Source organism: Scyliorhinus canicula, chromosome 18, assembly GCF_902713615.1.
Source record: "Scyliorhinus canicula chromosome 18, sScyCan1.1, whole genome shotgun sequence".
Classification (NCBI taxonomy): Eukaryota; Metazoa; Chordata; class Chondrichthyes; order Carcharhiniformes; family Scyliorhinidae; genus Scyliorhinus; species Scyliorhinus canicula.
The window spans coordinates 101,472,332-101,490,336 of record NC_052163.1 but is presented as its reverse complement, the minus strand read 5'-3'; the positions used below and the strand labels follow the sequence as shown (position 1 = coordinate 101,490,336).

The following is an 18,005-nucleotide window of genomic DNA, read 5'->3' as shown; positions in this document are numbered from 1 at the left end:
CACTCGCAGTGGGTGCTCTGAATAAGAAATGGCTCCAAGATATAAATTTAGGCCCAAATCCGAACCTTCCAATCATCTCAGACTGATACCCCCATTCCACCCTATCAAACGCCTTTTCAGCGTTCATTGAAATAATCCGCTCTGGCTCCGAGACATGAGAGGGGGACAAAATAATATTAAGCCAAAAGCTGTCTGCCCTTAACAAACCCAGTCTGTTCCTCCGATATCACCCAGAGAAGGTAGGGCTCCAAGCGCATGCCAAAACATTCACCAACAGCTTACCGTCTGCATTTAATAATGAAATACGGCGATGCAACCCACACTCCGTCAGATCCTTATCATCCTTCAAAATCAAGGAGATTGATGCCTGTGCCAATATAACTGGCAACCCCCACTGGGGCGAGGAATCATTAAACCTATCTAACAGCAATCTCTTCTAACATTCAATCTGGAATCTGAGCCTGGAGCCTCGCCCATCTGCATTAAACCCATGCATTGCATGATCTCCTCCAGGCTCAACGGGAATTCTGACTTCTCTCTTGCCCTACAGCTGGGATAGACTAGCCATCCAAATCTTACATCATGGGCAACCTATCCTCCAGGGGCACCGACTTTTAAAGCCTACTGTACAAGGCCTCCACAGTTTCACTGACCTTTCTTGAGCGGAGACCAACCTGCCACTTGTGTTCCTCACCTGCACTATCTCCGGGAGGCAGCCTGTCGCCTGAGCTGGTTTACTAACGGGTGACTGGCCGCCTCCCCATATTCATAAAATTCTGCCCTCGAGCGTCGCAGCTAGTGCACCACTTTGTCCGTCGAGAGCAGTTCAAATTCCATCGATAATTTTTTTCTGCTCACTAGCATTGGGGCACGCAGGTGCTGGCGGTCCACCTCGAGAATGGAATCCACCTATCTCTGCCTCTCCACCCGTTCACTCTTATCTTTATGTGCCTTTTCGGAGATTATGTCCCCCCTAATGACCGCCTTCAGCGTTTGCCACAAAATGGAAGGTGAGATAATCTCCTTCCTATTAAACTCAATGTACTCCCCAATGGCGGAGGATACCCCCTCGCAATCCCTTGTCCGTCAGCAACATTGTATCCAACCTCCATGCCCCCACTATCCCAGGAAGGGGAGACCTACCCACCATTTTAAAAAAAAAGTCAATTCAAGAGCAGACCTGATGCACCCGAGAGGAAAAAAAAAAAATCCTCATTCAGATGTAAAAATCGTCAAAGAGTTGGGTCTCGATCTATCCAGTTGAAGGTCCAGTACACAAGTCCCGTACTCTCCAGGGTCACCAAGTGCGAGTCCAGATTGGGAATAGAAGCCAGTGACTTGTTGACAAAAGCAGAACGTCCCTGAGTAAAAGCAGAACAAATAACTACACCACCAACCAGCCCCCCCACCCATCCAACTTCAATAGTTTAAGAACTAGAACAATACCCATCCCACATACCAACAGTAAAAATACAAATGCAAACTCCAAAATGCCCAACAAATCCCAAATATCATACGCCCAACCCTCTCGCAGACGTCTCGCAACAGACAGTTCACGGTTAGGTCGACCTCAGTCCATGCTTCTGCACAAACATCACTGCCTCCTATAGTGCATCAAAATAGTAATCTTTGGATTCTTAAGTTACTCGGAGGTGCGCAGGGTACACCACACCAAATCGAACATTGTTCCTCCACAACGCAGCCTTGGCCGTGTTGAATGCTGCATGCCTCTTAGCTAGCTCTGCTCCCACATCCTGGTAGAGCCTAATAGCACGGACTTCCCATTTATAGTCTCAGTGGTCCTTTGGCCACTGCAGGACCCTTTCCTTTCCTTGGTAACTGTGAAAATTACAATGATGTGACAATTGCGTGCGGTGGTTCACCAGAATGGGGCTTCTGCCTGAGTGACCTCTGGGCCCGATCCAACTCTGGAGGAGATGCCGTTCCACCCTCCCCCACCATCTTCCCAAACAGTTGGATTCAGACCTTCAGACCTGCCGGCAGCCTAACCAATGTCAAGTTCCACCTTCTGGTGCGATTCTCCAGATTGTCCACCTTGACCCTTAGTGCCTGGTTGCCACCGGCCCCCCATGCCATCTCCGCTTCCAGGGAGGTGATCTGGTCACTCTACCTCCACATCCTGTAGCACCGTGCCTTACACCTTTACCGTCGGGTCTGTTTTTTTCCAAGGCTGCACAAATCGGGGACAGGGCCCCTTCGATAGCGTTGTCACGATCTGCCGAGACAGGCTGCCGTAATTGCTGTTCCACCGCCAAGGTACCTGTATGCGCCTCAGCGGTTAGTGGCATGGCCACAGGCATAACAGGAGCCTCAGCCATTTTCTCACCTGACGAATCTCCCAAGTCCAACTTTACTTTCTACTGCCTGGTTTTGTACTTATTGGGCATTCCTTTTATGTGGACTCTTTCCCATCAAATTAACAAAGTTCCACCCTGATTTACCCCTGAAAACCAGGCGAAAAGCCGAAATCCAAGTACTCTGGCGGAAGCCATCTCCGTTGTGACTGCTCTCTACATGCCGCCACCCAAGTTTATTTTGAGGTTATTAAGATGGTCAATGGATTTGATGGGGTAGGATTTGATCTGGTTCTCGAGTTGAGAACAAGTTGGGGGGTGGGGATCACCTTTAAAATTAACATTAGGCCACTTGTGAGAAAGTGAGAACTGTTGGCGGGGGGGGGGGGGGGGGGGGGGGGGGGCTCGGGGAGTGGGAGAAGGCTTTGGGATCTGAAAGACAGTCATAACAAAAGGTAGAGTAAATTTGGAACTCCTCTCTTTCTCCTCCCCCACCCCCTCCAGAAATCTGTAGGGTGATTAACAGCCCAATTTTGTAATGCAAGGGTTACTGAATCAGGATGGATGCGAAGGTACAGATGATTCAAGTCAATGGTGGGTGAGGCTTGATGGAGCAAGATGGCCGCCTCCTGTTGCTATGACCCTAGACTAGCAGTGTCATGGACAGCCAATTGAGCAGTCAAACAAGAATACATCACAAATTGGAGGACAAAACTGGCAGATGCTAATGACAACAATTTGAACGCATATGAATGTACTCCGGTTTCATAAGTTTCAACACAATCTGTACTTGTGTCTTCCCAACTTATAGCACACTCATCTGTAATGACGTAGTGAGGCTGAATAATAGGACTGTGGGTGAAACAGACACTGAAGACTTGGAATCTGGAATGGCATTTGATGAAATATCAAGAAATGGTAAGTGAGCAGTGACTGCTGTGGCATTTGATATCTTGTTAAAGCATATTTAATGTAGTGTCATTTACTATATTGCAATCCTTTTTTAAAAATAAATTTAGAGTGCCCAATTATTTTTTTTCAATTAAGGGGCAATTTAGCATGGCCAATCCACTAACCAAGGCAGCACGGTAGCATTGTGGATAGCACAATCGCTTCACAGCTCCAGGGTCCCAGGTTCGATTCCGGCTTGGGTCACTGTCTGTGCGGAGTCTGCACATCCTCCCCGTGTGTGTGTGGGTTTCCTCCAGGTGCTCCGGTTTCCTCCCACAGTCCAAAGATGTGCAGGTTAGGTGGTTTGGCCATGATAAATTGCCCTTAGTGTCCAAAATTGCCCTTAGTGTTGGGTGGGGTTACTGGGTTATGGGGATAGGGTGGAGGTATTAACCTTGGGTAGGGTGCTCTTTCCAGGAGCCGGTGCAGACTTGATGGGCCGAATGGCCTCCTTCTGCACTGTAAATTCTATGTTAAAAAAAAAACCCTGCACATCTTTGGGTTGTGGGGGCGAAACCCACGCAGACAAGGGGAGAATATGCAAACTCCACACGGGCAGGGATCGAACCTGGGTCCTCAGTGCTCTGAGGGAACAGTGCTAACCACTGCACCGCCGTGCCACCCTCCCTACTGAATTGCTATCCTGAGTTTACCAGTATTCCATGACAATACCTTGATTTTCTGAGTGTCTTGGCGCTCCAGTTCTGGATTTTGACCATGTATCAATGATCTTTCCTCATCCAACTCATTCCAGAGGGAAACACATTGTCCTTGTGCGTTTAATACATTGAATCATTCCACAATGTAGCTCCCCTGGCTGCACTCCTAGGCGCGTCTGTTCCTCCCCTTGAGCCTCGCAATTTCACTCCGAGAAGCCATTCAGTGACTATTGGCGGAGGTGTAAAATGTCAAGAATGGTAACATTCTTTTGCCTCTGAGGTTAGAGCATTTTGGGCGGATGCTGCACTGCAAGACTTGAGCATGTTTGGTTCTGCTGCAGCACTGCCTCAATCCTGGGTCATTCTTCCGGATGAGATGTTAAACCGAGGTCTCATCTCAACATAAAAGCCAGATTTGCATTTTTATATCATGCTTTTCATGACCACAAAATGTCTCCACTGCTTTACAGCCAATGCAGTACTTTCAAACTGTGATCGCTGTTGTAGAAGAGCATCATGGCAGCCCCCCCCCAACCAGAATCTAGGAAACCGATTAGTGTGGTGTAGATATACTTCATATTTAAATTATGTAATGTCACAATCATGTTACACTTGACTATCTTCAACTTTTGCACTGCTTCAAAAGCGAAATTCATTTGCAAGAAACCACCCCTGCTCACAAACATAGCCATACCCAAGTTGGAATGGGGAGTTTCGCATTCTGGGGTTGGGGGTTGGGTTGGTCAGTTCTTTTATATTGCATTAATTTGAGAAATGGCCTTTGTGGTTCACCCAGTTCAACATGATGTATATTGAGTCCTGAACCTTTTGGCGCACAGGTAACATTAACCAGGTGCCAATCACCCATATCTGAAGGTACCCAGCTGGCCGTTGAAACTCTCTCTCTTTCTCTCTCTCTCTCTCTCTCTCTCTCTCTCTCTCTCTCTCTCTCTCTCTCTCTCTCTCTCTCTCTCTCTCTCTCTCTCTCTCTCTCTCTCGCTCTCTCTCTCTCTCTCGCTCTCTCTCTCTCTCTCGCTCTCTCTCTCTCTCTCTCTCTCTCTCTCTCTCTCTCTCTCTCTTTTGCAGCTGTGGCGGTTGTTTTGCATTCTTTTTAAATGAATCTCAAAACGCAGTCTCGCATTCAGCAGAGCAGGGTACCCGTGTGGCTTCAGTTGACTACTGGCCATGGGGCTTATGTACCAAGGATTGATCAAAGCAGTCAAATGAAGCCAACAATAAAACCAAGAGGATTAAATCCGTGAGTTGAGGATTAGCTCATTTCCTGGCAATCCCACTCTCTGCACAGCCCCTGGAGGATGTCAAGTCACGAATCCATTATAATTAGTCACACTGGATTGTACTGACTCATGATTATATGTGCAGGTTTATGGTAATGAGTTTGCAGGGAAACTTGAGCATTATGTCTGCTCTGCATAACCAGCCAGGGTATCCTTGGGCCATTTTGTGGATTATGCCATAGGGGAAGCTTGATGCCAGCATCACATTATTATTTATGGGACCTGGGTGTATGCAAATTGATTGTAATATTCGCCCATGTAATATGTCACTGCACTGCAAGTAATTAATTGAAATAAGAAAGGCTTTGTACTGTGAAGACATGAAAGTGCTTTAGAAATGCAAATTCTTTTGTTGTCATCAATCTAAAGTTCATATTGTTTCTATAACCATGCCAAATGTGTTCAGCGATATACGGGGGTGCTGGCAATGAGAAGTCTTGGTTTTGAATGCCCAGTGCCAATAACAAAAGATTTCTGGGTCGGGAAAACCTAATCAAATTCAAAAATCCAGTTCCTTCCACCTTGTCCCAAAAGTATCCTCTAATTGAACCTCCGAACAGTAGACTAATATGTTAAGATGACACGTTTCCATCTTGATGTACGTCAGCCGAGAGGTTGCATGTTTCCCCCAGGATGGGAAACGTGTTTCAAGTACAGTCAGAAATGTGATTCCTTTGTAAAGTGGCTGGGTACTAGCATTCAGCAAAAGAGAACTGGGAATTGTTCAAGATATGTGGCAGTGAAGAGTATAAAGTGGATTTTTCTCTTTGCTGGGCCGTTGTGGAAAACTATAATGCTGGTTCTCTGCACCCATTTTGTGGCATTTCCCGGAGCTTCCGTTTGTACAGCAGGTTTCTAGTAGCTTCTAGGACCTCCTTTGTTGGCAGCAGCCTGGAGACCAAGCTTCGGGTTGCCTGCGACACCCCATGTTCAGGCTCAAGGTGAAGAGGCAAGGCTGACATTGCTCCGCAGCACACTGACCTAACATAGGGAAACAAAGGGTGTTTTGCCCATCTGTACCTTCCATAACTTTGGCTTGAATAAACATTACATGTTTAGTTAGCAAATAGTTTGGCGAGTGGTTAATAAATGATGAAGTGGCTCGCGTTGATTTTATAGGAAGGAGTAGTCTGGTATATGAACAAATATTCAATTATGCTCAACACCAGTTGCCTGAAGGGAAGATTAGAAAACCATCATTGGGGGCAGCACGGTGGCAGAGTAGTTAGCTCTGCTGCCTCACTGCGCCAAGGTCCCAGGATCGATCCCGGCTCTGGGTCACTGTCCATGTGGAGTTTGCACATTCTCCCCGTGTTTGCGTGGGTTTCACCCCCACAACCCAAAAGATGTGCAGGGTAGGTCAATTGATCACGTTTGGGCTGCCCACTCTTCATCTTCCCCCACCTCCCAGCCCACTTGCTGATTTCTGAGGGAGGAGGGAGGCATGGGAATTAAATTCCCCGTGATATCTTTATCTTTAACCTGTTCACCCTGGACTTGACCCATGCTTAGACATATGCATGTTTTTCTGCGTTGGTTTGATGTGAAATGAAATTTGGTAGTCTTTATGGTCCCGAAGTAGAAACATCCATGCAAATTCACCCTGTATACATATTGTAACAATGGTATATGTGGAGCTGCACAGGAAATAAAACCACCCGTTCACAATTCACCTTTTGGGAAAAGAAACTGCTGTTCCTACGACCCTATAAAAGAGTCAGTCCAGACAGACCATCGAAGCACTAATAACACTGGCTTCTGCTGCTTAATCTGCTGCAAATAAACATTGGGGCATTGACCAAAGAGACCATGGACAAGAGCAACTTGTTATCATAAATTTTGATCAAAACAGAATCTCCCCGCAAGGCTCAGCCTGACGCAGCGAAAAGTGGTACATAGAGCCCACCTAACAAGAACCCGTATGAGTAGGTTCTTCCCGGAGGTGGAGGATAGATGTGAACGGTGCCAAGTAGGCCCGGCCAACCACGCCCACATGTTCTGGTCTTTCCCCAGACTGGTGGAGTACTGGACAGCCTTCTTTGAGGCAATGTCCAAAGTGGTGAGGGTGGAGCCATGCCCGAAAGTGGTGGTCTTCGGGGTCTCGGACCAGCCAGATCTATTCCTGGGGAGGAGGGCGGACGCCCTTGCCTTTGCCTCCCTGATCGCCCGCCGTAGAATCCTGGCTGGTGGTCAGCAGCACCAACCAGAGCTGCAGACTGGCTGTCCGACCTCTCGGAATCTCTCCAAATGGAGAAAATCAAATTCTCCATCCGAGGGTCGGACGACGGCTTCACAGAACCTCCCCCAACCCACTGGGATACTTCACACATCTGTGTTCTGAGCCAAGTCTGCATAATGAGGACAGGTTTAAGAACTCTCTCCGTAGAGCTGGGTGACCTCCTTCTGACTCTCATGAAAATCTGTGCCTTGTAAATTCATTTTCAGAACATTTGTGAAGACTGGAGTGCCTCCTAGTGCAAATGCTTCAGCATAATTGTGTAACTGGTGCGGACTGAACCTAAGTGGCTTGTGGCCAATGGAGACGAAGCAAAGCACTAAATAACCTTGCTCTAATTTTCTTTAGATGGGCTTCAGATAATTACGCAGAGTTTAGGCTCCGCTGGCCGAAAGCTCTGCACCACAAACCAAGATGATGAGATAACGCTGAGAATGGACGAGTCAAATTGCTCCGAACCGCCACCAATTACTGTGCATCAGATGTTCATGGAGTCCATCGAAAAGTACGGGGACTATATGGCCCTAGCAACAAAGCACGATGAACAGTGGAAGAAGATCACGTTCAAGCAGTACTATAATGAATGCAGAGATGCTGCAAAAGGTTTTCTGAAGGTAGGTGGAAATACTTATGACTGAAACGTTCTCCGTTCCAGAGTATATCATGCTGTCTGTAAACGTATTTGGATGGTGTTTTAATTGAATAGAAAATTAATTGTTAAATCTAACCTGATTCACGGATGCATCTATAAGCAAAGCTGGTGACTTGTACATTTGTCTTTGGGCCTCATCTTTGTCATTCAGGGGAACTGCAGGTAGCCATTGGCTGCCCCTAATCAGCTTTGTAGCTGGGGTTTATTGATGGCTCCCAATAGTTTGGAGTGAGTGGAATAGATGATCTTGATTGGAGTGAGAGTGGGCTCATTCTGACTCTACAAAATACATTTCCTGAAATATTGGGGACTTTTTTTCTTTGGGGGTGGGGGTGATTATTGTGGCCTTCCCTGTTCCGACATTTGGGTCATGAAACCTCATTTCAATATTTTGAAATGAGGCCTGTGCTCATGTGGGGCGTAGTGGTAGTATTGACTAGTAATCCGAAGGGTCGAGCCAATCCAGCTGCTGGTGGAATTTAAATTCAGACAACAAAATCTGAAATTGAAAACCTCGGGCGGGATTTAACTAAATGGGAACAAAGTCTCACCGTGAGCACAATTAGCCGAGTGTTTCCTAGCGCTCGTAACACTGCGAAGCACAATGCTATAAAATGGCACCCATGTAGGTAGGGGGCCTCGGTGGCGAACACACACCGCCCCGTTTTATGCACTTGAGGAGCTCTGCTCGCTGGAATTCCTCAGTGTAGCGAGCGATTGAGACGCCATGATCTTTTGAGGTTCCAAGCCCCACGATAGGAGGGTCCTCGGGCATCCCAGGCCCAATCGCCAGTGTACAGAAAATGCCAGCTTGGCAATGACAACCTGGCACCCAGGTGCCCCAGCCAGGCTGGAAATGCCAAGGTGCTTAGGTGGCACCAGCAGCGCCAGGGTACCACCCTGCCCAAAGGGCATGTACCTGGGGGCCTCCAAACCCCTGGAAGACCCCCACGGGTGCCATTCTGTCTGGTCCCCGATTGTGGAGACTAGTACTGAACAGCGCTCACCTAAGGTCTCTGAGGCAAAGGGAATAGATCCCAACATCTCGGGCACCTCAGGAAGCTGCACATTAAAGTGAGACTAGCCGTGTCGCTTTAATGTGCCGGCCTGCCTAAAGGTGAACCCGTCCACACAAAGAGGGAATTACATCGCAACGTCTCGCGAGCCGGAAAGATCCCAGGTGTGGGAGCGCACGGCTTCTATCGGCTATTCAATCAGGTCCCAGTCTCAGTAATGGTGACCATGCCAACTATTACCAATTGTCCTACAAACCCATCGTTCATTAATGTCCTTTAGGACCTGGCCTGGCCTACATGTGACTCCAGATCTGTGACAATCTGGTTGACTCTTGGCTGTCCTCTGCAATGGCCCAGCACAGCAGCTTCCATCTTTTTCCTTTTTATGGGGACAGCAGATTGTCATCAAAAGCTTTTACGGACTATCACACAAACTGTTTCAAACTTTCTTTTATATTGCCCACAGCTGGCGGTTGTCAAATTTGTATAAAAATGCAGCTATTTCTTTTTTCAAAAAGATAAAATAAATTTAGAGTACCCAATTCATTGTTTCCAATTAAGGGGCAATTTAACGTGGCCAATCCACCTACCCTGCGCATCTTTAAGATGTGGGGGCGAAACCCACGCAAACATGGGGAGAACGTGCAAACTCCACACGGACAGTGACCCAGAGCCAGGATCAAACCTGGGACCTCGGCGCCGTGAGGCAGCAGTGTTAACCACTGCGCCACCGTACTGGCCAAAAATACAGCTATTTCTAATAGTTTATGAAGCACACTCTCAAATATGTTGCTGATTATGTTGCACAAGGATGTTTGTGAAGCAAAGTACGTTGCAAATGATTAACATGATTAAGATACACAACACAAGAGATACAAAAAAAATTTCCGCGGTTCACTCGAGGACAATTGGTTGATGCTGGAACTGCCAGTGTGGCGACTAGGGGCTTTTCACAGTAACTTCATTAAAGCCTACTTGTAACAGTAAGCGATTTATTATTATTCTCAGCCCTTTAGCAGACTTGCATCTTATGAGTTGCTTAACTTGAATGTTGAGATTTCTGCTTTGTTGTGATTGCCAGTTAAACCCCGCGCACGTGTGTCGATGTTCCCATTCAAGTTTACAGTGAAACTTCCAGCAGTCTCAAATCAATTCTCCGAGTCGAATGGGGACCCAAACCCACTGCAATTATTAAATCATTAAGTCGCCTAATTGATTTTAAACCATTGTGAAAATATTTTTTCCGTGTTTTAGGGGCTATAATTTGTTCATTTGCTAATGGAAATGCCATTGTAAAGACTTATCTTTTAACATTTTTTGCTTACAGCTTGGCCTTCAACGTTTCCACGGTGTTGGAATCCTTGGTTTCAATTCTCCCGAGTGGTTCATTGCAGATATCGGAGCGATTCTGGCAGGGTATGGCACAAATTATTGATTAGACTGCAGTGGTGCACAGCTTCCCTTCAGTCATGTTTGGGGTGGCAGCCCTCTGGTGCCAGTCCAAATCTCCATACTTCATGTGCAAAGCTTGATGCTAATGCAGGCAGACCCTTTGGAGCCCATGACGTGCCTCCCTTATCACAGAAATGTCTAGCACATCACTGGATAGTGGAGCAGTTTATAAAATCCCGCAATTCAGAAATGTAACTTTGGCTTTAGTCACATACTTCATTGCTAAATGACTGCATCTCATTCAAGATTATCATCCCTCCAGTCCCGGATTGTTAATGTTGACCCATCTATATACAAACTCAACCTGAACAGTTTATTCTGATGAAGAGAATGTGGAAAATGCTTTTCGTCAAAAGGTTAAGTGAATGCATGGAAAAATAAATACAACATAGCCTTAAAGTAGTCAGCTCTTTATTTAAAAGGATGTAAACAACAGAACTAAACATGGCGTAGGCCAGCAGGTATGAGCCCCAACACGTCGGAGTACATTTCACTGAGTCACTGTTTAAGGATGTGTATTGTCTTTGTACAGGCAGTGAAATAATAAAAAGCTTGCTGTTAAACAATGTTATTGCCAATACTCCTCGCAGCCCTGTTGGGCAGTATAAAGCATGGTGATTCATTCTGACAAGGTTCCTGCAGACAAAAAAAAAATGTTCGTTCATTCCACACTTGTCATTATCACATTTTTCACATTCTTGAGGCACTGCATTGCACCTTCTGCCAAATCCCTTCTCTACCCCACCCCAACCTACCTCCTCTTCCCTCCCCACTCTTTTCTCGCTCAACAGCATATTTCGAGACACACATCTCTGCATATGATAGCAGTTGTGCAATTAATTTGAATTGCAAACCTTGCGTTTCCACTCCGGGGGGGGGGGGGGCTGTTATTCACAGACCTGCCCACGTCACTGCAGGGACAGCAGGTTAAATGTCAAGGTCCATGTTTGGAAAACAAACAGTACCAACAACCTTGCCTAACTAACGTGCGGTACAGAGAATACACTAACTTGCTGACCGAAAGTCCATTTTGATTCTGACATTGTAAAGTTTACGATTGAGAGCAAGAGCAAATTATGAGGAAACCAGACTGGAATTAAAGGTAAATGGGGAGAGGGGGAAATACAATGGGAACTCTTTTTAAAGGGATAATTAATAAGAGTTCAAAAACAATGTTACATCCAAAAAAAAAACAAAGCAGCTAATCATGGAACTAGGAATGGTCATAGGAACAGGAGCAGGCCATTCAGCCCGCCGAGCCTCCTCTGCCATTCAATAAGATCATGGCTGATCAGACACTGCAGTGCATTTTACCCACTCTATTCCCATATCTCTTTACGTTTTTGTTAATCAGCGATCTTCTCAATTTCTACTTTAAATATACTCGATGGCTGAGCTTGCAGCACTCTGGGGCAGAGGGTCCCAAAGATTCGCAACTCAAAGAATGAAAAGAAAAAATGACGCTGAAGAGAGACCCGTTTCCAAAAATAACTTCCGCACTGAAGGCAAACAAAAGGAAATGCAGCAACCTTAGGGGAGAAGTTTTTAAAAGTCGCCAAGGCAAAGAAATTGCAAAATCAAACTATTTGGGAACATAAAAAGAAATAATGAAGTATTCCCTAGACACAAGTATTATTGTATAAGGGATAGGAGCACAAACAGATGCTGAGCAGGATCGAGAAATGACTGAAGCATGAAATAACTATTTTGCTCCCATATTTACCAAAAGCAGTAATGAAATGAGCATTTCACTGGAGGATCAGTGTACAAAGAATGTACAGTTAGAATGGGAAAGGGGTTTTCAAAACTAGAAGTGGATATGACCCCAGGTTTGAGTAGTATGCATCCATGCATCTTCAAGGGAACTGGGAAGGAGACAGCCGAGGTACTAGTTTACGATACATTTGTGCATAAGTTCCATAGAAGATGTATCTCAGATGAAAAGTTGAGGCCAACTCCTAATGCCCTAAACATGCATCTATTTGCCGGAAAATAGATGATTGACTGCCTAAACATGCATTTTGGCACCAAAGGAAACCGGGTTATTTTATATGCAGGTCGACTAGTGCATCACTTCCCTTCCACCATACTTTGGTAGAAAAAAGAAGCATCATCTAACCGTAGAAGAACTGTATGTGTTGTAAGAGCAAAGGGGCTTGTGGATAAAATTGAACAAGTTATTAAAAGCGGCATCTCAGGGCAGCAAAGCAATTAAAAATGTTGACAAAGTACTGTGATTTATTTCCAGGAATCTGAAATTCAAACTGTAGTGAAGTTCTCTTAAATTATATAGGACCTCTGTCAGGCTGCACATAGTTTGGCCTCCATGCTACACAAAGAGGAATAGAAGAACTGAAGAAAGTGCAGAGGAAATAAAGATTTATAAGACGTGCAAGATCATGGCTATCAGGGATGGTTAAATAGATTGTCACTTTTGTTTTCTTTAGGAAAGAAGACAGGGCAGCACAGGGCGCAATGGGTTAGCACTGCGGCCCCACGGCACCGAGGTCCCAGGTTCGATCCCGGCTCTGGGTCACTGTCTGTGTGGCGTTTGCACATTTTCCCTGTGTTTGCGTGGGTTTTGCCCCACAACCCAAAGATGTGCAAGCTAGGTGGATTGGCCGCACTAAATTGCCCCTTAATTGGGAAAAAATGAATTGGGTATCTAAATATTTATTTTTTAAAGAGAAGACTCGGAGCAAAGCTGGTGGAGGTTTTTTTTAAAAAAATAAATTATGAATGGGTTAACTGGGTAGATGTGGACAGGACACTTGAGGGAGAATCCAAGACCAGGATGCCATAAATATGTGACCGCTGTAAATAAATCCTATAGGAAAATTAGAAGAAACGTCTTTATGCAGAGTGGTTAGAATGTGGAATTCGTTACTACAGGAAGTGACCGGGGCAAATAGCTTGGTTGCTTCAGATACTCAGGAAATTTATGTGGTGTACATATTTAAGTCCATGTTAGTCACGGTAGCACAGTGGTTAGCACTATTGCTTCATAGCGCCAGGGATCCAGGTTCAATTCCTGGCTTGAGTCACTATCTGTGCGGAGTCTGCACGTTCACCCCGTGTCTGCGTGGGTTTCCTCCGGGTGTTCTGGTTTCCTCCCACAATTCCCGAAAGACTTGCTTGTTAGGCGAATTGGACATTCTGAATTCTCCCTCTGTGTATCCGAACAGGCGACTCAGGGATTTTCACAGTAACTTCATTGCAGTGTAAATGTAAGCCTACTTGTGACAATAATAAAGATTATTATTATTATTATTATTATTAAAGCAAAGATTTTACAACACAGTCATCACCCATGGTGAGACGAGATCTTCTTTCTCTCCCCCCCCCCCCCCCCCCAAACTGCTGCCATAATCCCAATTCCGGACCACTCTGTCAACATTGTTGTGGCTGTTCTGCCAAAACTCGCTAGACCTATCTATTGGAATGGCTTCAGATTTTTGGAGGCTTTGTATGTTTAAAGATTTCTTTATCCTCTTTTCTAAAGTGGATTGGCCGTCGGAATCTATACTACAAATTCGCCTGAAGCCTGTCACTATGTGGCAAGTGATTGCGAAGCCGATATCTTGGTCGTAGAGAACAACAAACAACTACAGAAGATCTTGCAGGTTTGTGGACTATTCCTGAAATTGTGTGGTGAATCAAGGTTTTTTTTTTTTTTTTTTCCTTTTTTTCTTTTTTTTTCTCTTTTTAAAAAAAAAAAAGATTTCAAACATGTGTTGGTCAATGTTTTCTATATAGGTTGGCTAAGGGTTACATCATTGTGCTTTGGCATCTTTATCCGCCAAATGATGTACGTTATTTCTTATCCAAAGTTGCCATAGTCCCAGATGACCATAGACTGCTTTCCTCTATTGAGGGGGCGAGCTGACTGGTGGTGGTTTCACCTGAGAATCACCAGACCTCTGGCAAGGTTGAGAAGGCGGGGCCTTCATGAATAACCTCGGCCGGTACGGCAATTTAACTCCCGCTGCTGGCTTTGCACTTGTTATTCTGATCAATGTTGTGTGAGATATAAAGTCTTAAGATTTGAGATCTATTATTGTTGGAGGCACACTCTAGTATTCCTATATCCCTACTGTTAACCCTTCATTGTATTTAGTCAATGTTTTCATTGTCTGTTCTTAATACTTTAGAGCACAACAACAAAAGAAGAGGGCATTCAGGCTCTCCGTTCAATGCCAATACTTACCCCCATCATTTAACCTTCCATTTTCCACTTGTTCATCATGCCCTTTAATATTCCTCCCTGTCAATAAGTTACCTTTTTCTTTTCGCAATGCGTTAACAACCATTTGTGGCAGAATATTCTATATCCCAACCAGCCACTGTATAAAAGAATATTATTTCTAGTCTTTTAATTCTTTCTACAGTTATCATCAATTCCTGGCTTCCCATTGCCAGCCATGAGAATGTTAGCTAATTTTCGCATTGCAATTTCGGTGTTCTTAATTGTTTATTGAATGTATTAAGTATTTGCATTCCAATATCTTGCATAATTTCTAGGCTTTTGAGCAGCACGGTGGCGCAGTGGGTTAGCCCTGCTGCCTCACGGCACCGAGGTCCCAGGTTCGATCCCGGCTCTGGGTCACTGTCCGTGTGGAGTTTGCACGTTCTCCCCGTGTTTGCGTGGGTTTTGCCCCCCACAGCCCAAAGATGTGCAGGCTTGGTGGATTGGTCGCACCAAATTGCCCCTTAATTGGAAAAAAATAATTGGGTACTCTAAATTTTAAATAAATAATCTCTAGGCCTTAATGTCTTAGGAGAATATCATTAGTTGCACGTTTAGCTTGTGTGTGTTTATATTTTATGGGTTATTTTTGAAAGATTGTTATATATAACACTCTGTTTTCAGATTCAGGATAGCCTTCCGCACCTAAAAGCAATTATACAGTACAAGGATGAACTGAAGGAGAAGAGACCAAATCTTTACACTGTAGGTATAACTTATTCTGCTGAATAAACCTTTTTGGATTTGATGGAATAAGCATGTAGGAATGCAGAATTCCAACTGGCTGAAGCAGTTTGTTAGTATTATGCAGCACAAATATTTTCAACATTGTTGGTAACTTAAAGCTCCGGTATTTATGACTAGCTGCTAAACAGCAAAATATCCCCTTATGGGATTGGAGTTCAAATGTATAGAGAACAAAACCAAAAAGAATAAGTAGGGAGGTTATGCTTCAGTTGTACAGGGCATTGGGTGAGGCCACATCTGGAGTATTATGTACATGATTGGTTTCCCTAGTTTAAGGAAAGATGTAAATCCGTTTAAAACAGGTCAGAGAAGGTTTGCTGGAGTAATACCAGACTGGATGGGTTGTCTTAGGGAGGAAAATTGGGAAAGGTTAGATTTGTATACACTAGAGTTCAGGAGAGTAAGAGGTGACTTGATCACAATCTTTAGAATCCTGAGGGGTATGAACAGGATAGATGTGGTGAGGATGATTCCTCTTGTCAGCGAATCTAGAACTAGGGGGTCACTGTTTAAAAATAAGGGATCGCTCATTTAAGATAGCGATGAGGAGAATATTTTTTCGCGAGCGTCATAAGTCTCTGGAACTCTTCCTCAAAAGGCAGTGGGTCAGAGTCTTTGAATATTTTTAACGCAGAGCTAGTTAGATTCTTGATTAACAAAGGGGTGAAAGGTTATCAGGGTTGGCAGGAATATGGGGTTGAAATTCTAATCCAAACAATCATGACTTTATTGAATGGCGGAGCAGCTTGAGGGGCTGAATGGCCTATTCCTGCTCCTAATTCGTATGCTCATCTTTACATAGTGAGGATAATCAGTTCACTACATAGTGAGGATAATCAGTTCACCAATGAGGAAAGTGAGTCCCATTTTTAGACCAAGACTGCATCGCAATTTGAAATGAAATTGATTAGCTATTTGAAAGGGGGCATATAGAGAAGGAAACAGGATTAAATCAGATGGCTTCAGTTGAACAGTTGATACTGATACAGTTGAGATTAAGAGGCTTCTCCTGTGTTGTAATCTTTATGGTTCTCTTCTGCTGATGTATACATCTAGCACTTCAAGTTGTCCCAGCGAGCATGCTCCGCTACCCTAGTTTGGGACTGCCCACCAATTCTGGGATGCCACTGTTGCTTCCACAACACTGACAGTGTAAGAAGATTTCCACTGAAAATAAATCTTCTCCTTCCAGGTGGCTTCACCTAAACATCTTGTGCATGGGGCACGTTTTTCGTTTTTGGCTAGACAGGTGGCATTTTCTGACATACGATTGCTTTATTATATGCTACGTTACATCTCGTACCTTTTTATCATTTTTATTTATTCTGTTATCTAGCATGTCTGTTCCATTTGAATTATTATACAACCTAAGCCCTTGCGGTTGGAAGCATTTTCCAGTCCTGACAACGGTGACTTCAGGAGGTGGTGACAGACGGGCGAGCCAGGCAAATGGCGTAGACATCAGCAGGACTGGAAGATCCCACCGGCAACCAATGGCGTGCCGCCTCCGTTGCTGGAAGTGCTCTGGGGGTGGGCTGGGGCAGGGCTTATTAGAAGGCGTCTTGAAAGATTAGAAGGATGAAATGCTGAGATGGATATGGTGCAATAAGATGGAATCCACTTGAGTTTAATCTGTGGTGGAGTTTGGAATTGACAGAAATTTTATTTTTCTTTCTTGAGGTAGAATGTTCTAAAGAAGCAGATTTGTAGTCCGCTTCTGGAGATGCCTCTGATGATGTGCTTCCTTCTATCTCTCCAAAGTGGGCAGAATTCATGCAGCTTGGGAAGGATGTGCCCGATTCACAACTCGATGAGATCATTGCCTCCCAGAAACCAAATCAATGTTGCACGCTCATCTATACCTCGGGGACCACTGGATCACCAAAGGGTGTCATGCTGAGCCATGATAATGTAAGAGTCACCCCATTAACATCATGCATCTTATTCATGATTAATTTTAATGTTATTATAGCCTTTTCTTTTAAAAAAAAAAAAACATGTAGCTTCCCAAACAAGTTTTGTAGTGGGTCTTGGTCTTGCTTCCTCTGCTGCTGTGAGGAAATGTGGTTTGGGAACCCACCCGGTGGGAGGTTTTGGAGGAGGCAGCCAGTACCTGCCTCTTGAGTGCCCATCCCAATGAGGTGGCCCTCCAGCACTGAGAAATTGGCAGGCCCATCATTCAAGGCCAGAGCTGCTGATGCAGGTAAGAGAGAGAGAGAGAGGGCTACCTCAAGATGAATGCGCCGCCTGATTATCAGTTTTATTATCAAGAAGTAAATTGAAAGGGCAGCACGGTGGCGCAGTGGGTTAGCCCTGCAGCCTCACGGCGCCGAGGCCCCAGGTTTGATCCCGGCTCTGGGTCACTGCCGTGTGAAGTTTGCACATTCTCCCTGTGTTTGCATGGGTTTTGCCCCCACTACCCAAAGGTGCCCC

General features: G+C 45.0%; 1 protein-coding gene across 3 annotated transcripts in view; it reads left to right on the top strand.

Annotated features, from left to right (window-relative positions):
- The window catches only part of acsbg2 (acyl-CoA synthetase bubblegum family member 2), a 53,446-nt gene that overhangs the window by 15,756 nt on the left and 19,685 nt on the right, over positions 1–18,005 (top strand). For all 3 annotated transcript variants that reach the window (XM_038776663.1, XM_038776664.1, XM_038776666.1), the window contains exons 3-8: positions 3,127–3,233; positions 7,808–8,073; positions 10,455–10,543; positions 14,082–14,202; positions 15,450–15,530; positions 17,334–17,483. In XM_038776663.1, the coding sequence (XP_038632591.1) occupies positions 3,127–3,233; positions 7,808–8,073; positions 10,455–10,543; positions 14,082–14,202; positions 15,450–15,530; positions 17,334–17,483 (814 nt within the window). The remainder of the gene's footprint in view (positions 1–3,126; positions 3,234–7,807; positions 8,074–10,454; positions 10,544–14,081; positions 14,203–15,449; positions 15,531–17,333; positions 17,484–18,005) is intronic.